Source organism: Salvelinus namaycush, chromosome 27, assembly GCF_016432855.1.
Source record: "Salvelinus namaycush isolate Seneca chromosome 27, SaNama_1.0, whole genome shotgun sequence".
NCBI classification, from domain to species: Eukaryota; Metazoa; Chordata; class Actinopteri; order Salmoniformes; family Salmonidae; genus Salvelinus; species Salvelinus namaycush.
The window spans coordinates 12,150,189-12,169,271 of record NC_052333.1 but is presented as its reverse complement, the minus strand read 5'-3'; the positions used below and the strand labels follow the sequence as shown (position 1 = coordinate 12,169,271).

Here is a 19,083-nt window from a genome sequence, read left to right as displayed (position 1 = left end):
TTTGCTGCTGCAAATTACACTGACTGAGAAGTTCAGATCTTTGCAAATCTATGTAGAGCAAAAGCCCTGTTTGTACATGGCACTAACATGCTCCTGTCGTTTCTATATTCTAATTGAGCCCACACGTTTAGACCGGTGTAGATGAGTAAAATAACTGATTGTGATCAGATCTTCCTGACCACCTCTGGAGCTGGGAAGAGCTTAGTGACAGGTCAGTGGGTGGAGTCCATTTTTTTGCAAAGGGTGTTGGTTGGAGGTGAATGGAGGGTGTTAAAAACATGGTTGCCAGTTCAAATCCCAGTGCAGCTTTTGTTATCCAACCTTAGCCAACATACTTTAACGAATCACACTTCAAATCTACTGACATTCTAAATGATTGAACAGCATGGCACTTCTAGTGTCAGGTTTGTTGGTTTGATTCCAGGGGCCACCCATACGTAAAATGTATGCATTCATGACAATAAGGGTTCTATTCAATCCGTATGACGTATGAAGATTGAAATGTAAAGGCAATGTTCCTTGCATTCATCCTGCGTATGTCGGCTCAATTGCAAATGACCTTTACCTCTCTATCACGCAACAGTGATACAAATGCGGTGCCATCCCCCCTACTGGCCTGATGACCTTTCTATACGCTTGCCTTTCAAAAGGTAGTACAAATTTCAAATTTCATTGAGTTTTTAAAGACTTTTGTCACTTGAAAACCCACAAAAATGGTCAGAGGATGGTGGGAGGAGCTATAGGAGGACGGGCTCATTGTAATGGCGTGTATGGAAACGTATCAAACACATGGAAACCCCGTTTGACTCCATTACAGCTATTCCATTCAAGCCATTACAAGCCCGTCATTTAGCTCCTCCCACCATTCTATGATACGACAGGAACTCTGGAAAGTAGAAATCCACATCCTTACAACGGATCTGTTCACATTCCGTTTGTAGAACTCATGTACAACGCACTTGTCAATATGGTTGTGACGTGTGACAGAATTTTCATGCAGACAATCTCTCTGTTGTATCACGACCATTAAGTCAAATGTGTTGTATAACCCGAGTGTGTACGGGACAATAAGGACTCAGCTGAATAGGGATTATGGACTGAAAGTTTATTATAAAATCAAAACATGTTGCACATGAAAACAGGGCCATGTAGAGAATACATATTCAAAGATCTTGAAAGGGCAAGCTAAATATACACTGTATTTACAACAGCGAAACGAATACAACCATAGATGAAGGTACATGTTGTGGTTGACGTCTTCTCAAACAGAATATTGATCTAATGTTGCCCTCTACAGGTGGCTAACAATCCATACAGTCATCGAGATAGAGAACACATTTTTGGGTGATTTGATTGAATGTCACCAATTCCCATGATGATTTGGCCAAATTCAGCATACGGTGAACAACAAAGAATCGACACAATTAAAGCTGTCCTCCCTTTCATTGGACAAAAACAATTAACATGTGGGACACAGACGTAAGTATTCACAACAAAAAATCCTCTCTAACTTGAATGGGTAAAACGTGTGTTCAATGTGAAGACATGTCAGCGACATCCCACAAATGACTCGTTGTATTTCTCCAACGACAGCCGAGTCTTTACGGACTTCCTGGGTTTCTGTTTGAAGATGGGAGAGAGGAGGAACTTGGTGTCTGTGAACTTGTCTCCACGTCTCAGTTTCCTGGCGGACAGGAAATAAGAGAGAGATAAGAGATGGTGGTAAAGAGATAGAGATTCTCTTCAATAATGACTGGCATGAGCAACACTGGGGCATTACAGAAACAATAGGTTATTTAGCTGTTTAAACGTTGTGTACTGTAGCTTTTGCCAGCGCAAGTTAGTTGCTGCTGCTTTCACTCGTTGTTCATTGAAATTAATGGGAGAGTGTTACGCTCTGTAAGAGTTACGTGTTGTCATTTTCAAAAAACATTTGAGCAGTAAACCAAGAAAGAATCCCACACATTTCAAAAATTCCCTTGGAATACCCCTTTCACTTTAATACTCACGCGTGCAGCGATGGCTCTTTGTAGTCCACTGTCATCGTGGACCGCCTCTTGCGGCCGGGGACAAGGGTGGAACATCGCTCTGAAGGGCGGGAGCTCTTTAAAGAGAACTTCCGATAAGCTGCAGGGGTAAGATTGGTCACATCACTCAGATTGAAGCCCCGCCCAGTTCTGACACTAAGCCCACCTGTTGTGAGAGGACAAAGTGAATTGTCAGTGAAGAAACGTTGGGAAAAAAGTATAAAGTTTAGGTAGATATTGACAGCAGTGGACTAGTGGTTCAGACAGAGGTGGAGGAATGAGAGAAGAGATACTAAGATACAGCCAAATAGTGTTCAGAGAAGAAGAACACTGCTCATGTTTAACATATACAGTACCTGTCAAAAGTTTGGACACACGTACTCATTCCATGTTTTTGTTGTTGTTTTTTTTACGGTTTTCTACATTGTAGAATAATAGTGAAGACATCAAAACTATGAAATAACACATATGGAATCACCAAATCAAAATATATTTTATAGAAGTAGCCACACTTTGCCTTGATGACAGCTTTGCACAATTTTGCCATTCTCTCAACTAGCTTCATGAGGTAGTCACCTGGAATGCATTTCAATTAACAGGTGTGACTTGTTAAAAGTTAATTTGTGGACACAACAGTTGTGTTGTGACATGGTAGGGGTGGTATACAGAAGATAGCCCTATTTGGTAAAAGACCAAGTCCATATTATGGCAAGAACAGCTCAAATAAGCAAAGAGAAATGACAGTCCATTAGTTTAAGACATGAAGGTCTTATGTTTCTTCAAGTGCAGTTGCAAAAACCATTAAGCGCTATGGTGAAAATGGCTCTCATGAGGACCGCCACAGCAAAGGAAGACCCAGAGTTACATCTGCTGCAGAAGATAAGTTCATTAAAGTTACCAGCCTCAGTAATTGCAGCCCAAATAAATGCTTCACAGAGTTCAACTAACAGACACATCTCAACATCAACTGTTCAGAGGAGACTGCATGAATCAGGCCTTCATGGTCGAATTGCTGCAAAGAAACCACTACTAAAGGACACCAATAAGAAGAAGAGACTTGCTTGGGCCAAGAAAAACGAGCAATGGACATTAGACTGGTGGAAATCTGTCCTTTGGTCTGATGAGTCCAAAATGTGAGATTTTTGGTTCCAACCGCCGTGTCTTTGTGAGATGCAGAGTAGGTGAACGGATGATCTCTACCTGTGTAGTTCCCACCGTGAAGCATGGAGGAGGTGTAGGGGTGCTTTGCTGGTGACACTGTCAGTGATTTATTTAGAATTCAAGGCACACTTAACCAGCATGGCTACCACAGCATTCTGCAGCGATACACCATCCCATCTGGTTTGCGCTTAGTGAGATTATCATTTGTTTTTCAACAGAACAATGACCCAAAACACACCTCCATTCTGTGTAAGAGCTATTTTACCAAGGGGAGTGATGGAATGCTGCATCAGATGACCAGGCATCCACGATCACCCGACCTCAACCCAATTGAGATGGTTTGGAGCGCAGAGTGAAGGAAAAGTAGCCAACAAGTGCTCAGCATATGTGGGAACTGATTTAAGACTGTTGGAAACGCATTCCTCATGAAGCTGGTTGAGAGAATGCCAAGAGTGTACAAAGCTGTTATCAAGGCAAAGGGTGGCTACTTTGAAGAATATAAAATAAATCTTGATTTGATTAACTTTTTTTGGGATACTACATGATTCCATGTTTTTAGTTTTGATATCGTCACTATTATTCTACAATGTGCGGCAGGTAGCCTAGCCTAGGTAAAAATCTGTCGTTCTGCCCCTGAACAAAGCAGTTAACCAACTGTTCCTAGGCTGTCATTGTAAATAAGAATTTGTTATTACCTGACTTGCCTAGTTTAATAAAGATTTAAAAAAATATATATATTATAAACTAAAAAGAAAATAGATAAAAATAAACAATAAATAAATAAAAATAAATAAATGTTGAAAACATTAAAAATAAAGAAAAACCCTTGAATGAGTAGACGTGTCCAAACTTTTAACTGGTACTGTAAGTGTAGTGTGAAAGAATGAGAGGACACCGATTTAGCATCATTCATTAACATGCCCTAAGCAGCTAACCGGGCTGTACCTGTCCTCTTGCATGTTTTGGGGATGTGTGAGACGTGGTTCTGGGGGGTGCTGCTGGTCGGTATCCCAGGAGACTCACAGGGGGGGTCCCTGAAACCAGACAGGACATTGCCGATCCTCATCATCTCCTCCTCCACTCCTGGAGTGACGGGAAGCAGAGCCTCCTCTTTATCTTGTCTGTGGTGCTCTGGAACACAACCACCATCATCATCATTTACAACTTTTCACTTGTGTCCCAAATGGCACCCTAATCCCTATATACATGTTGAAGTCGGAAGTTTGCATACACCTTAGCCAAATACATTTAAACTCAGTTTTTCACAATTCCTGACATTTAATACTAGTAAAAATTCCCTGTCTTAGGTCAATTAGAATCACCACATTATTTTAAGAATGTGAAATGTCGGAATAATAGTAAAGAGAATAATTTTTCAGCTTTTATTTCTTTTACCAAATTCCCAGTGGATCAGAAGTTTACATAAACTCAATTAGTATTTGGTAGCATTGCCTTTAAATTGTTTAACATGGGTCAAACATTTCGGGTAGCCTTCACAAGCTTCCCACAATAAGTTGGGTGAATTTTGGCCCATTCCTACTGAGATCTGGTGTAACAGAGTCAGGTTTGTAGACCTCCTTGCTCACACATGCCTTTTCAGTTCTGCTCACAAATTTTCTATAGGATTGAGGTCAGGTCTTTGTGATGGCCACTCTAATACCTTGACTTTGTTGTCCTTAAACCATTTTGCCACAACTTTGGAAGTATGCTTGGGTCATTGTCCATTTGGAAGACCCATTTGCGACCAAGCTTTAACTTCCTGACTGATGTCTTGAGATGTTGCTTCAATATATCCACATAATTGTCCTGCCTCATGATGCCATCTATTTTGTGAAGTGCACCAGTCCCTCCTGCAGCAAAGCACCCCCACAACATGATGCTGCCACCCCCCTGCTTCACGGTTGGGATGGTGTTCTTCGGCTTGCAAGCCTCCCCCTTTTTCCTCCAAACATAACAATGGTCATTATGGCCAAACAGTTGTATTTTCATTTCATCAGACCAGAGGACATTTCTCCAAAAAGTACAATCTTTGTCCCCATGTGCAGTTGCAAACCGTAGTCTGGCTTTTTTATGGCGGTTTTGGCTTCTTCCTTGCTGAGTGTCCTTTCAGATTATGTCGATATAGGACTCGTTTTACTGTGGATATAGATACTTTTGACCTGTTTACTCCAGCATATTCACAAGGTCCTTTACTGTTGTTCTGGGATTGATTTGCACTTTTCGCACCAAAGTACGCTCATCTCTAGGAGATGGAACGTGTCTCATTCCCGAGCGGAATGATGGCTGTGTGGTCCCATGGTGTTTATACTTGCGTGCTATTGTTTGTACAGATGAACGTGGTACCTTCAGGCGTTTGGAAATTGCTCCCAAGGATGAACCAGACTTGTGGAGGTCTACAATTTTTTTCTGAGGTCTTGGCTGATTTCCCCATGATGTCAAGCAAAGAGGCACTGAGTTTGAAGGTAGGCCTTGAAATACATCCACAGGTACACCTCCGATTGACCCAAATGAATTCAATTAGCCTGTCAGAAGCTTCTAAAGCCATGACATCATTTTCTAGAATTTTCCAAGCTGTTTAAAGGCAGTCAATTTAGTGTATGTAAACTTCTGACCCACTGGAATTGTGATACAGTGAATTATAAGTGAAATAATCTGTCTGTAAACAATTGTTGGAAAAATTACTTGTGTCATGCACAAGTAGATGTCCTAATCGATTTGCCAAAACTATAGTTTGTTAACAAGACATTTGTGGAGTGGTTGAAAAATGAGTTTTAATGACTCCAACCTAAGTGTATGTAAACTTCCGACTTAAACTGTATATAGTGCACTACATAGGGAATAAGGTGCCATTTGTGACGACGCCTCAGTCATGGCAATAGACTATCTACCATTTCAAGCATGTCCACTTACCTGGGTGGCCCTCAAGACCCTGCTCTGCCATTGGACCAGGACTGTCAACAAAGATACTCCCAGGGGTTTCTGGGAGTTGTAGTTCTGTCTCAGGGACCTCAGCGGGCCCAGCTGTGGGACTGGCCTCTACTCTGGTGACTGGATAGACACAGGTGATAAGCAGCAGATACAACACATAACCTATCCTTTCCTATAACAGCACGTATAATCTGTACGTTGTTCATTGCTCACCACGTGACAACTGTCGTTTAGGAGTGGGGACGTTCTCCTTGTCTCTGGCTGCTTTAAAGGGCCGTCCCCTGCGAGCGGGGGTGGGCTTGGCCTGCTCTGGGTGGCCCTGTGTCTTTCGTACGCCACGGCTTTGAGGAACGTAGGGACTACCCTCGGACTCAGACAAGCTGGCCTCCAAGGCAACATCCATGGCAACCACAGACAACGGCTGTATCCAAATCGAGCTCTGGCTCTGTCTCCTTTCTGGTTCCTCCTTGAGTTGTTTGTCAAGGACCACAGGGGTGGGACAGACCTCCATTCTGGTTACTAGACACAGGAGATGAACAACTATTTAAACAGACACAATAGCATATCCTCTTCTATATTAGAATATGTGGAAACCTATAGAAAAAGCCCTCATATCTACATCTCTGCCTACTATAATTTTATGTTACCTGGACACAAGTTGAAGATTTACAGCAATGATTCAGAGCAACCATCAAGGTACCTGGTTAGTAATTGCAAAGACAGTCATCCTAATTGTCTACGTTAACAGTTAAATGCTCACCATGTAACAACTCTGGTTTGGATGGGGGGGCGTTCTCCTTGTCTGTAGCTGCTTTGGAGGGTCGACCTCTGGCTCTACGAGCGAGGGCGGGCTTGGCCTGGTCCGGGGGGCTCCGTCTCTTCCGTTTCTGAGGAACGTAGGGGCTGTCTTCTGACTCAGAAGACGAAGATGAACTAGACTCAGATGACGACAGAGTCCTCTTCGGGTTCTGTTTCTGTCCCCTCTCCACCTCCTGTATGGGTGTGTCTCGGGGGTTATCCTTGGGTCCGCTACCCTTGAAGGGGGTGAGGTGTACCCCATCCTCACAGTCGAAATCAAAAGTGTCATTGAATCCCTGAGATGTGTTGAGGGAGGTGTTGAGAGGTGCAGCGGAGGCCACCCCGGTTCTGGACCGTGTGGCCGAGCGGTCCCGGCTCTTGGACCGGGCTCTGGGTTTTGAGGTCTCCCAGGGTTTCTTCAGAGGGGGGCGGTCCGGTTTGAAGCCCCTCTCTTGCTTGCGTGCAGCCAGTTCGGGTTTAGGCCGCGGTGGATGGGCCTGTTTCAGTTTGTTCCGGGGTTGCTGCTGTTGATTTGCTGGTTTAGCCGGTGGCTCTGGGGTGAAGTGCTGTTGGAACTCCTCTGAGCCAATCGGATTGCCTCTCTCCATCTTCTCTTCCTGTATGTGGTTCTGGCCTCTCCTGGCGTTTAGAACCAGGCTCTCCACTACGACCTCAGTCTCTTTCTGTATGAGAGGTTCTGGAGGGGCGCTGTGGTTCTGCTCATAGAACGAGGAACGGCGCCCTTTCCGCACACACTCAGATCGCCTCCCTCTGCCTTCCACCCGGCGACGTCTCACACCCACTGTCTTTGGCAACGCCACTTGCCCGTCACTTTCGCTTTGTCCCGACCCTTTAGGAAACTGAGGCTCTGAGACAGGAGAATGGATGTCTTTGTCAACGACATGGATGGTTCATTAAAAGTGACACATCCTAACAGACGTGCACATTGTTGTCGTGATTTTCTGTCTAATTATCCAAAGTAACGTCACAATTCTGGAGTGAAAGCCCTAACAGTTCAAATCTGTTAGAATGGGTTGTCTGGTAAATGTAATTTCATATACCTGAGCTGATGGGTGAGAGTGGGGCTTCGTCCTTCACAGGATCTTCCAGAGCAGCTCGGCTTTGAATTCTCCTGCACAAAAGGAACAAAAAGGGAAAAGTTTGACATTTCAGGGAGGAATTGATGACATTCACAAGGTGACAGGAGATGGGATGAAGCACACTGGACATTAAACATTGGCTCTTTGAATGTGAGAAATATGATGCATTCAGTTGATATGATATTTGAATAGCTCACCTGGAGGTGTCCACTGGCTTTGGTGGTTCAGCAAGGAGCTGTGCAGGTCCAGTCTAAGCCACGCACACGCACACACACACACAGGAAGGGAACAACTTTCTGTGATGAAAAGCACCCATAGCAGTTACTCAGTTTGACCCAATCAGTCATTCAGGCAGCTTCATACCTGTACATTACTGGCCTGCGCCTCCTGATCTTTAAGCCTCTTCTTGAGCATGAGGAGGTGGAGGAAGAGGGCCTGCTGCTCCCTCTTCATCTGTAGGATGATACCGTTGGCCTGCCTCACCTTTTCCTTCTCCGCCTGCAGGGCCAGAGCCAGGGCTTTGTTATTGATCTGCACGTTCTTCAGGATAATTGGCTTCACGTTGCCCGCTGTAGAGAGAAGAGGGAGCCAGCTGAGATATACTCCTCTTCAAAGGTTAACCACCATATGAGTTGTGAAATTACTATAGTAGCTAGCTAGATAACTAGTAGGTATAGCTAAGTCCAATTGACCAGATTTTAGGTTAACTACCATGATGCTTAAGTTTACATTACCATCTTCAACATGATACTGGTTGGCATATTATGTGAATCTCTTACCACTGGTTCTGTTGATCCTTTTGGACCGTCCCCTGTTGGCTGCAGAGGCGCTTGCCAGGCGTTTGTTCCTCTTCTCAATCATCTTTTCCTTGATGTCATTCAGGCTTTGCTGGAAAGACTTCTTCTGGCCCCGTTCCCTCACCATGGTTGTACGTAACTGGCAGAAGACAAGAGAGTTTGACATGTCTACGTTAGAACCCGTCCTCAGGGTTGAATGTTTTTGTTGATCTGCTACGCTAGCAACTCCGCTAGCAGCGTCTCCATTGCTAATACATGGAATTAACTGCGTAATATCACATATACCGACGTTTTAAATGTTGACTTACCTCCTCAGTTATAAACAGTACAGTGAAATGTAATTAAAATCAGTATATTTTACAAGGAATTTTCATAACGTGGTCAAATAACTAGCCATAAATCCGTTCTCTACTGGTTGACTTTCGAATTCTGCGCTGCGAGTGCTGATTGGTGGGAACTGGGACGCGTCATTTCCTATCATCTGAAATGCAAAACTTTACTTTTCCACTAGGTGACACCAAAGCCATGTTTCTCTCTCGCTCTCGCTCTCCCTCTCTATACTCTTTCAATTTCTGTACAGTATATTTGTGGGTGTGTGTGCCTGAATGCATGCGTTTGTATACAGAAAGAAGGAAAAATAAAAATAACTGATGGAAAATATTTACCAAGGACAGAAAAAGATACAATGGCCCAATTACAGTATAATACTGTTTTGACAGATCATTTCAGAGCACCACAATGATTATTTAAAAGTCGACATTGGTAATTGCCTGTTGGAATAATAATGATAAGTGAGTTTGAATAGTGAAAGGTAATGAGTTGACAGGGGCTGGATGAAGTTGATTGTTATGTTTCTCAGTATAAATTCATCAATAAATAATATGTAATTAAGTTATTTACTTATTTGATATTCATCAAGTTTTTGGTTGAATATTCTGACTTATTCCAGCCCACCAGAATTAGTGGACCAAGAACCACAAGCAGGCCATGTGGACGGACCATAAACTTAAATTTGACCATGTAAATCTTTGACAAAGACAAATTCCCCCTACACTCTCTCTCTCTCTCTCTCTCTCTCTCTCTCTCTCTCTCTCTCTCTCTCTCTCTCTCTCTCTCTCTCTCTCTCTCTCTCTCAATTTTAAATTTAAGGGCTTTATTGGCATGGGAAAAATATGGTAACATTGCCAAAGCAAGTGAAGTAGATAATAAACAAAAGTGAAATAAACAATACAAATTAACAGCAAACGTTTCACTCACAGAAGTTCCAAAAGAATAAAGACATTTCAAATGTCATATTATATCTATATACAGTGTTGTAATAATGTGCAAATAGTTAAAGTACAAAAGGGAAAATAAACAATGGTGTTTGTTCTTCACTGGTTGCCCTTTTCTTGTGGCAACAGGTCACACATCTGTGGTGTTTCACCCAGTAGATATGGGAGTTTATCAAAATTGGGTTTGTTTTGGAATTCTGTGTGGATCTGTGTAATCTGAGGGAAATATGTGTCTCTAATATGGTCATACATTTGCCAGGAGGTTAGGAAGTTTCCACCTCATTTTGTGGGCAGTGTGCACATAGCCTGTCTTCTCTTGAGAGCCAGGTCTGCCTACGGTGGCCTTTCTCAATAGCAAGGCTATGCTCACTGACTCTGTACATAGTCAAATCTTTCCTTAAGTTTGGGTCAGTCACAGTGGTCAGGTATTATGCCACTGTGTACTCTCTGTTTAGGGCCAAATAGCATTCAAGTTTGCTCAGTTTTTTTGTTAGTCAAGTAATTATCTTTTTGTTTTCTCATGATTTGGTTGGGTCTAATCTCTCTCTCTCTCTTTGTCCCCATGTTCCGCCCATCTCTCTCCCCTTTCCCTCTCTCATCGCTCTGTTTCCCTCTCTCCATCCCTCTCTCCCTCTCCCCCCCCCCACTCTCCAGCTCTCTCTGCTCCCCTGTTCCGTTGTTCCGTTCTCTCTGCTCCCAGTGCCGTAAATAGTAATTCCTTACTGCTCGTGTTCTGCTCAATAAACCTTCCAGAAATAATACTTTCAATGAAATACCAAGTCGTGATCTCATTTACTTTCCTCTGAATGAGTCAAATGGAGCAATTGTATCTTGACACACAGAGAAACACTTTTTTTTCTGCATGGCAGCAGGAAACCTAAACAGACCCACCTATGGTGAGTCAGGAGGAGCTTGGCATCAATCAGGTCCAAGTAAATGTCAAAGACATTGAAAGGACTGACAAGAGAGTGGTTCAATGCTAGGGTGGGTTGGGAATAAAGGTGTTGTAAGGGAGATACACTTCCCTGCCAGTTTCACAATGACCTCAGTCAGCGCTCACAAAGCTGTGTAGCATCCAGAGATGCACGTTCTAGGCCACAAGTCGGATGTCTGCCTCACAGATTTTCAATGATAATGCTGCTCACTTAGGGTATATTGTGGTGCAAGGGAGAGAAGGCAATGCTCTGTGTACATCGAATGTGCATGGATATGAATGTTCACCACATTGGGCAACAGGGACTCCACGTACTGTAACTACTTTCACAACATTGTGTCTCTTCACAGATCATACATTATCTTCATGACATTGCTTAACCACCTTAACCACAACAAACTCACAACACAACCAACGGTACCCATTCCATTAGACATCATCTCATTGCAGAGGAGACATTGCTGTAATTTTCCGGAAAGGCCATGAAAATGATATGGTTGCCACATTCACTGTCACAGTGGGAGACCACATTCACTATCACAGCGGGAGACCACATTCACTGTCACAGCGGGAGACCACATTCACTGTCACAGCGGGAGACCACATTCTCTGTCACAGCGGGAGACCACATTCTCTGTCACAGCGGGAGGCAACATTCACTGTCACAGCGGGAGTCCACATTCACTGTCACAGCGGGAGACCACATTCTCTGTCACAGCGGGAGGCACCATTCACTGTCACAGCGGGAGACCACATTCTCTGTCACAGCGGGAGACCACATTCACTGTCACAGCGGGAGACCACATTCACTGTCACAGCGGGAGACCACATTCACTGTCACAGCGGGAGACCACATTCACTGTCACAGCGGGAGACCACATTCACTGTCACAGCGGGAGACCACATTCACTGTCACAGCGGGAGACCACATTCTCTGTCACAGCGGGAGGCAACATTCACTGTCACAGCGGGAGACCACATTCTCTGTCACAGCGGGAGTCCACGTTCAATGTCACAGCGGGAGTCCACATTCACTGTCACAGCGGGAGTCCACATTCACTGTCACAGCGGGAGTCCACATTCACTGTCACTGCGGGAGGCAACATTCACTGTCACAGCGGGAGGCCACGTTCACTGTCACAGCGGGAGACCACATTCACTCTCACAGCGGGAGGCCACGTTCACTGTCACAGCGGGAGGCCACGTTCACTGTCACAGCGGGAGTCCACATTCACTGTCACAGCGGGAGGCCACATTCACTGTCACAGCGGGAGACCACATTCTCTGTCACAGCGGGAGACCACATTCACTGTCACAGCGGGAGGCCACATTCACTGTCACAGCGGGAGACCACATTCTCTGTCACAGCGGGAGACCACATTCACTGTCACATGGGTCCGGGTCTGGGTATGCAGCTGTGTTAACTGCTATCAGTCTTCTCCTCAATGCCATTCCTGATTATTATAATGACAGTTGACTGGAGATGTTGATTATCATAAAAACAGAGGAGAGGAGTAAACAAACTGATTGATTCGCCCTGCCTGAATGACTGACTGACTGATGACTGGTTGACTGACTGGTTGACTGACTGACTGACTGACTGACTGACTGGTTGACTGACTGACGTGAGCGAGTTCTGACATGGTGTTTCACACATCAGAGAGTGGAAACAATCAATCAGTCGATCCATCCATCCATCCCTCCCTCCATCCATCACTGTTTAGTAGAAGACAACACCAATGAAGACAAGTCATAACACCAGACAGGTCCATCTCAGAAAAGTCTAGCCAGTGATCAGGCCAGTTTGGAGCTCTCCCTCCCACCAGATGAAATTCATTAGCTGTAATCACTGCTCTCCCTCCCAAGGGCAAAAAACGTAACACAACATTTAATGTGGAAAATATGGAGAGCCAAGCACAACATTTCTGATAGTTAAATCATAACACAGGGAGAGCATTCAGCCCCAAAGCAAACACTTAAAGAGAAACAACCCAGAAAATCTGGGATTAGGGTTTGTTTAATGGAGTCCATTTGAGACAGACGCCTTTCTGTTGCTCCTTTATACAGAAGAACAATGTTCAATCTGACATCACTGCATCACAAAAGCATTGCTTTACCGATATCATAATAGAGCAACACTAACAATCTAACATTATAAAAAGAGGCTCTGTAACCTAATCTCAGAGCTACAGTATCAACATTTTGAAATAATTGTCATATCATACATGGCTAGACCCTTTTTCTAGCAGCATTGTGACAAAACAACATCATCATTGTTACATTATATATGCATGCCATGGCTACACCAACCTTACAACACCATTGTGACATCATATCAGTGCTACACCAACCTTACAACACCATTGTGACATCATATCAGTGCTACACCAACTTTACAGCACCATTGTGACATCATATCAGTGCTACATCAACATTATAACATCATTGTGACATCATATCAGTGCTACACCAACCTTACAACACCATTGTGACATCATATCAGTGCTACACCAACCTTACAACACCATTGTGACATCATATCAGTGCTACACCAACTTTACAGCACCATTGTGACATCATATCAGTGCTACATCAACATTATAACATCATTGTGACATCATATCAGTGCTACACCAACCTTACAACACCATTGTGACATCATATCAGTGCTACATCAACTTTACAGCACCATTGTGACATCATATCAGTGCTACATCAACCTTATAACATCATTGTAACATCATATCAGTGCTACACCAACCTTATAACATCATTCATAACAAGTCAAATCAAATTTAATTTGTCACATGCGCTGAATACAACAGGACCTTACAGTGAAATGCTTACTTACAAGCCCTTATCCAACAATGCAGTTTTAAGAAAATACAAAAAAATCAAGTAAGAGATAAGAATAACAAATAATTAAAGAGCAGCAGTAAATTACAATAGCAGGGCTATATATAGGCGGTACCGGTACAGAGTCAATGTACATGTAGGTAGAGTTATTAAAGTGACTAATAACAGAGAGTAGCAGCAGTGTAGAAGGGGGGGGGGGGGGGGGGGGGGGCAATGCAAATAGTCTGGGTAACCATTTGATTAGCTGTTCAGGAGTCTTATGGCTTGGGGGAAGAACCTGTTTAGAAGCCTCTTGGACCTAGACTTGGCGCTCCGGCATGGCTTGCCATGCGGTAGCAGAGAGAACAGTCTGTGACTAGGGTGGCTGGAGTCTTTAGGGCCTTCCTCTGACACCGCCTGGTATAGAGGTCCTGGATGGCTGGAAGCTTGGCCCCGGTGATGTACTGGGCCGTACGCACTACCCTCTGCCATACCAGGCAGTGATGCAACCAGTCATGCAACCAGATGCTCTCGATGGTGCAGCTGTAGAACCTTTTGAGGATCTCAAGACCCATGCCAAATCTTTTCAGTCTCCTGAGGGGGAATAGGTTTTGTTATGCCCTCTTCACGACTGTCTTGGTGTGCTTGGACCATGTTAGTTTGTTGGTGATGTGGACACCAAGGAACTTGAAGCTCTCAACCTGTTCCACTACAGCCCCGTCGATGAGAATGGGGGCGTGCTCTAGAGGTCGGCATGGCCGATTAATTAGGGCCGATTTCAAGTTTTCATAACAATCGGTAATCAGCCTTTTTGGACACCGATTATGGCCGATTACATTGCAATCCACGAGGAGACTGCGTGGCAGGCTGACCACCTGTTACACGAGTGCAGCATCAAAAGGACCTTGTGGCTGCAAGGAGCCAAGGTAAGTTGCTAGCTAGCATTAAACTTATCGTATAAAAAAACTATCAATCTTTACATAATCACTAGTTAACTACACATGGTTGATGATATTACTAGGTTAACTAGCTTGTTCTGCATTGCATATAATCAATGCGGTGGCTGTTAATGTATCATCGAATCACAGCCTACTTCAACTTCACCAAACGGGTGATCATTTAACAAAAGCGCATTCGCGAAAAAAGCACAATCGTTGCACAAATGTACCTAACCATAAACAATCATGCATTTATAAAAATCGATACACAAGTATATATTTTTAAACCTGCATATGTAGATAAAAGAAATTCATGTTAGCAGGCAATATTTACTAGGGAAATTGTGTCACTTCTCTTGCGTTCAGTACAAGCAGAGTCAGGGTATATGCAGCAGTTTGGGCCGCCTGGCTCGTTGCGAACTGTGTGAAGACCATTTCTTCCTATCAAAGACCGTAATTAATTTGCCAGAATTTTACATAATTATGACATAACATTGAAGGTTGTGCAATGTAACAGCAATATTTAGACTTAGGGTTGCCACCCGTTCGATAAAACGGTTCTGTATTTCACTGAAAGAATAAACGTTTTGTTTTCGAAATGATAGTTTCTGGATTTGACCATATTAATGACCAAAGGCTCGTATTTCTGTGTGTTTATTATATTATAATTAAGTATATGATTTGATATTTGATAGAGCAGTCTGACTGAGCGGTGGTAGGCAGCAGCAGGCTCGTCAGCAGGCTCGTAAGCAATCATTCAAACAGCACTTTACTGCAGTCATGAGTGAACAGGTGCGGTATGCAAATTAGGGTGGGTCTAGGGTTTCTGGGATAATGGTGTTGATGTGAGCCATGACCAGCCTTTCAAAGCATTTCATGGCTACAGACTTGAGTGCTACTGGTCGGTAGTCATTTAGGTAGGTTACCTTAGTGTTCTTGGGCACAGGGACTATGGTAGTCTGCTTGAAACATGTTGGTATTACAGACTCAGACAGGGAGAGGTTGAAAATGTCAGTGAAAACATTGTGACATCATCTCAGTGCTACAACAACCTTGTAACATCATCATAAAGTCCTTGCAGTGCTTGTGAAGGGAGGCCTTCATGGGGTGCCTGCCATCTCTATCTAGAAGGGGGGGCTGAGTATGAGAGAGTGGATGTATGATTGTTTATGTTTATCCTTTATTCTACTGATCAGTATCATAATCCATATTTAATATTTCTTAAAACCCCCTCCTCCTCTCCCCTGTAACTATTCAACAGGTCGCTGCTGTAAATGAAAATGTGTAATCAGTCAACTTAACTGGTCAAATAAGGGTTAAATAAATACAAAATAAAAAGTAGTTGAATGAATGAGAGTTAGGTGATGTCATTATTTTGTGTTGTTATTTAGTTCACTCTTTGTTCCCTCTCTCTATCTCCTCCCTCTCTCTCATTCCTCTCTCTCCTTCCTCTATCTCCTCCCTTTCTATATCTCCTCTCTCTATTCTCCCTCTCTCTCCTTCCTCTCTCTCCTCCCTCTCTCTTAACTGTCTCCTCGCTCTCTCCTCCCTCTCTTTCCTCCCGCTCTCTCCTCTCTCTTGCATCCCTCTCTCTCCTCCCTCTATCCCTGATCACAGGCGATGAGCTGCACCTGTGACCAGTGGGAATTGTACACTGAGTGTACAAAACATCAGGAACACCTTCCTAATATTGAGTTGGACCCCCCTTCTCTCAGAACAGCCTCAATTTGTCAGGGCATGGACTCAACAAGGTGTTGAAAGCGTTCCACAGGGATGCTGGCCCATATTGACTCCAATGCTTCCCACAGTTGTGTCAAGTTGGCTGGACGTCCTTTTGGTGTTGGACCATTCTTGATACACACGGAAAAAACTGTTGAGAGTGAAAAACCCAGCAGCGGTGCAGTTCTTGACACACTCAAACCGTTGTGCCTGGCACCTACTACCATACCCCGTTCAAAGGCACTTAAATCTTTTGTCTTGCCCACTCACCCTCTGAATGGCACACATACACAATTCATTTCTCAATTGTTTCAAGGCTTAACAAAACGTATATAGCCCGTCTCCTCCCCTTCATCTACACTGATTGAATTGGATTTAACAAGTAACATCAATAAGGGATCATAGCTTTCACCTGGATTCACCTGGTCAGTCTATGTCATGGAAAAAGTTCCTAATGTTTTGTCCACTCATTGTATATAGTGGAGTGCTATGGTGTGAGGGTTCAGGTCTCCTGGGTTCCAGGGAGAACATGTATGAAGGTGTCTCCGCGAGGAGACCTTCTTATTGCCACCCACACCATGTGTGTGTTATTTATGAGAAATATCCCTCAACTTTCATTGATACGGTCTAGGCTTCGGCCTGTGACTGTGCTACGGTAACTGTCTGACCCAGTATGGAATCCGTGAGGAATTGAGTTTGCTGCGGTATTTACAGTAGAAGTCGGAAGTTTACATACACCTTAGACATTTAATCCTAGTAAAATTCCCTTTCTTGGGTCAGTTAGGATCACCACATTATTTTAAGAATGTGAAATGTCAGAATAATAGTAGAGAGAATGATTTATTTCAGATTTGATTTCTTTCATCACATTCCCAGTGGGTAAGAAGCTTACATACACTCAATTAGTATTTTGTAGCATCGCCTTTAAATTGTTTCACTTGGGTCTGTCACGCCCCGACTTTAGTTATATTTGTTTTCTTTGTTTTTTGGTTAGGTCAGGGTGTGACAAGGTTGGTTTGTTTAGTTTTTGTATTGTCTAGGGGTTTTGTCAACTGGAGGCAGCAAGAGCAGAGCGGCAGCGTTACGAAGGGACTCGGCTAGCAAGGAAGCCCGAGAGGCAGCCCCCAAATTATTTTTTTTTGGGGGGGGGGGAACACGGGGAGTGTGGCTGAGTCAGGTTGGAGACCTGAGCCAACTCCCCGTGCTTACCGTGGCGAGCGTCGTACTGGTCAGGCACCGTGTTATGCGGTGGAGCGCACGGTGTCTCCAGTGCGTGTGCACAGCCCGGTGCGCTACCTTCCAGCTCCCCGAATCAGCCGGGCTAGAGTGGGCATCCAGCCAGGTCGGAGGATGCCGGCTCAGCGCATCTGGCCGCCAGTACGTCTCTACGGCCCGGGATATCCTGCGCCGGCTCCGCGCACTGTGTTTCCGGTGCGTCTGCACAGCCCAGTGCATCCTGTGCCTGCGCCCCGCATCTGCAGGGCGAAAGTAACCACCCAGCCAGGACGGGTTTTGCAGGCTCCTAGCTCGAGACCTCCAGTGCGCCTCCACGGCCCAGTGTATCCGATGCCTCTGCCTAGTACAGGGCCTCCTGTATGTCTCTCCAGCCTGGTGAGTCCTGTGCCTGCGCCTAGAACTAATACCCCCCCCCCCCACCAAAGTGGGGGGAGCCAGAGGCGGAGGGGGGTCTACGTCCCGCACCAGAGCCGCCGCCGTAAAGGAAGCCCACCCGGACCCTCCACTTTAGAGTCAGGTTTTGCGGCCGGAGTCCGCACCTTGGGGGGGGGGGGGGTACTGTCACGCCCTGGCCATAGAGAGGTTTTTATTCTCTATTTTGGTTAGGCCAGGGTGTGACTAGGGTGGGCATTCTAGTTTCATAGTTTTCTATGTTTTCTATTTCTTTGTGTTTGGCCGGGTGTGGTTCTCAATCAGAGGCAGCTGTCTATCGTTGTCTCTGATTGAGAACCATACTTAGGTAGCCCTTTTTCCACCTGTCTTGGTGGGAAGTTGACTTTTGTTTAGGGCACATAGCCTTTAGCTTCACGGTTTGTTTTTGTAATGTTTTTTGTTTTGTTTGGCGTCATTTTCATTAAATAAAAGAAAATGTACGCTCACCACGCTGCACCTTGGTCCTCTTCTGTTAACGGCCGTGACAGATATAGGACTCGTTTTACTGTGGATATAGATAATTTTGTACCTGTTTCCTCCAGCATATTCACAAGGTACTTTACTGTTGTTCTGGGATTGATTTGCACTTTTCGCACCAAAGTACGTTCATCTCGAGGAGACAGAACGTGTCTCCTTCCTGAGCGGTATGATGGCTGTGTGGTCCCATGGTGTTTATACTTGCGTCCTATTGTTTGTACAGATGAACGTGGCACCTTCAGGCGTTTGGAAATTGCTCCCAAAGATGAACCAGACTTGTGGAGGTCTACAATTTTTTTCTGAGGTCTTTGCTGATTTCATTGGATTTTCCCATGATGTCAAGCAAAGAGGCACTGAGTTTGAAGGTAGGCCTTCAAATACATCCACAGGTACACCTCCAATTGACTCAAATGAGGTCAATTAGCCT

The 19,083-nt window shown here is 44.4% G+C and overlaps 1 protein-coding gene across 1 annotated transcript; it reads right to left on the bottom strand.

Moving 5' to 3' along the window:
• Window positions 1–1,093: 1,093 nt before the first annotated feature.
• sgo1 (shugoshin 1) lies at window positions 1,094–9,235 on the bottom strand. Its single transcript, XM_038966502.1, has 11 exons — window positions 9,120–9,235; window positions 8,794–8,950; window positions 8,378–8,583; window positions 8,212–8,264; window positions 7,976–8,046; window positions 6,877–7,782; window positions 6,330–6,635; window positions 6,099–6,236; window positions 4,134–4,319; window positions 2,010–2,193; window positions 1,094–1,684 (listed from the first exon to the last, which is right to left on the bottom strand). Exons 2-11 carry the CDS (start codon window positions 8,936–8,938, stop codon window positions 1,549–1,551), a joined length of 2,331 nt encoding a protein of 776 aa, XP_038822430.1. The 5' UTR covers window positions 8,939–8,950; window positions 9,120–9,235; the 3' UTR covers window positions 1,094–1,548.
• Between the last annotated feature and the right edge of the window lie 9,848 nt (window positions 9,236–19,083).

What these genes read in the sequence shown, in the direction of transcription:
- sgo1 (XM_038966502.1), bottom strand. Translation starts at nt 8,938, where the DNA reads ATGGTGAGGGAACGGGGCCAGAAGAAGTCTTTCCAGCAAAGCCTGAAT. An exon ending in AAGGATCAACAGAACCAGTG is followed by an intron (nt 8,584 to 8,793) that starts GTAAGAGATTCA and finishes TTCTCTCTACAG; the next exon opens with CGGGCAACGTGAAGCCAATT. An exon ending in AAAGAGCCATCGCTGCACGC is followed by an intron (nt 1,685 to 2,009) that starts GTGAGTATTAAA and finishes CCTGTCCGCCAG; the next exon opens with GAAACTGAGACGTGGAGACA.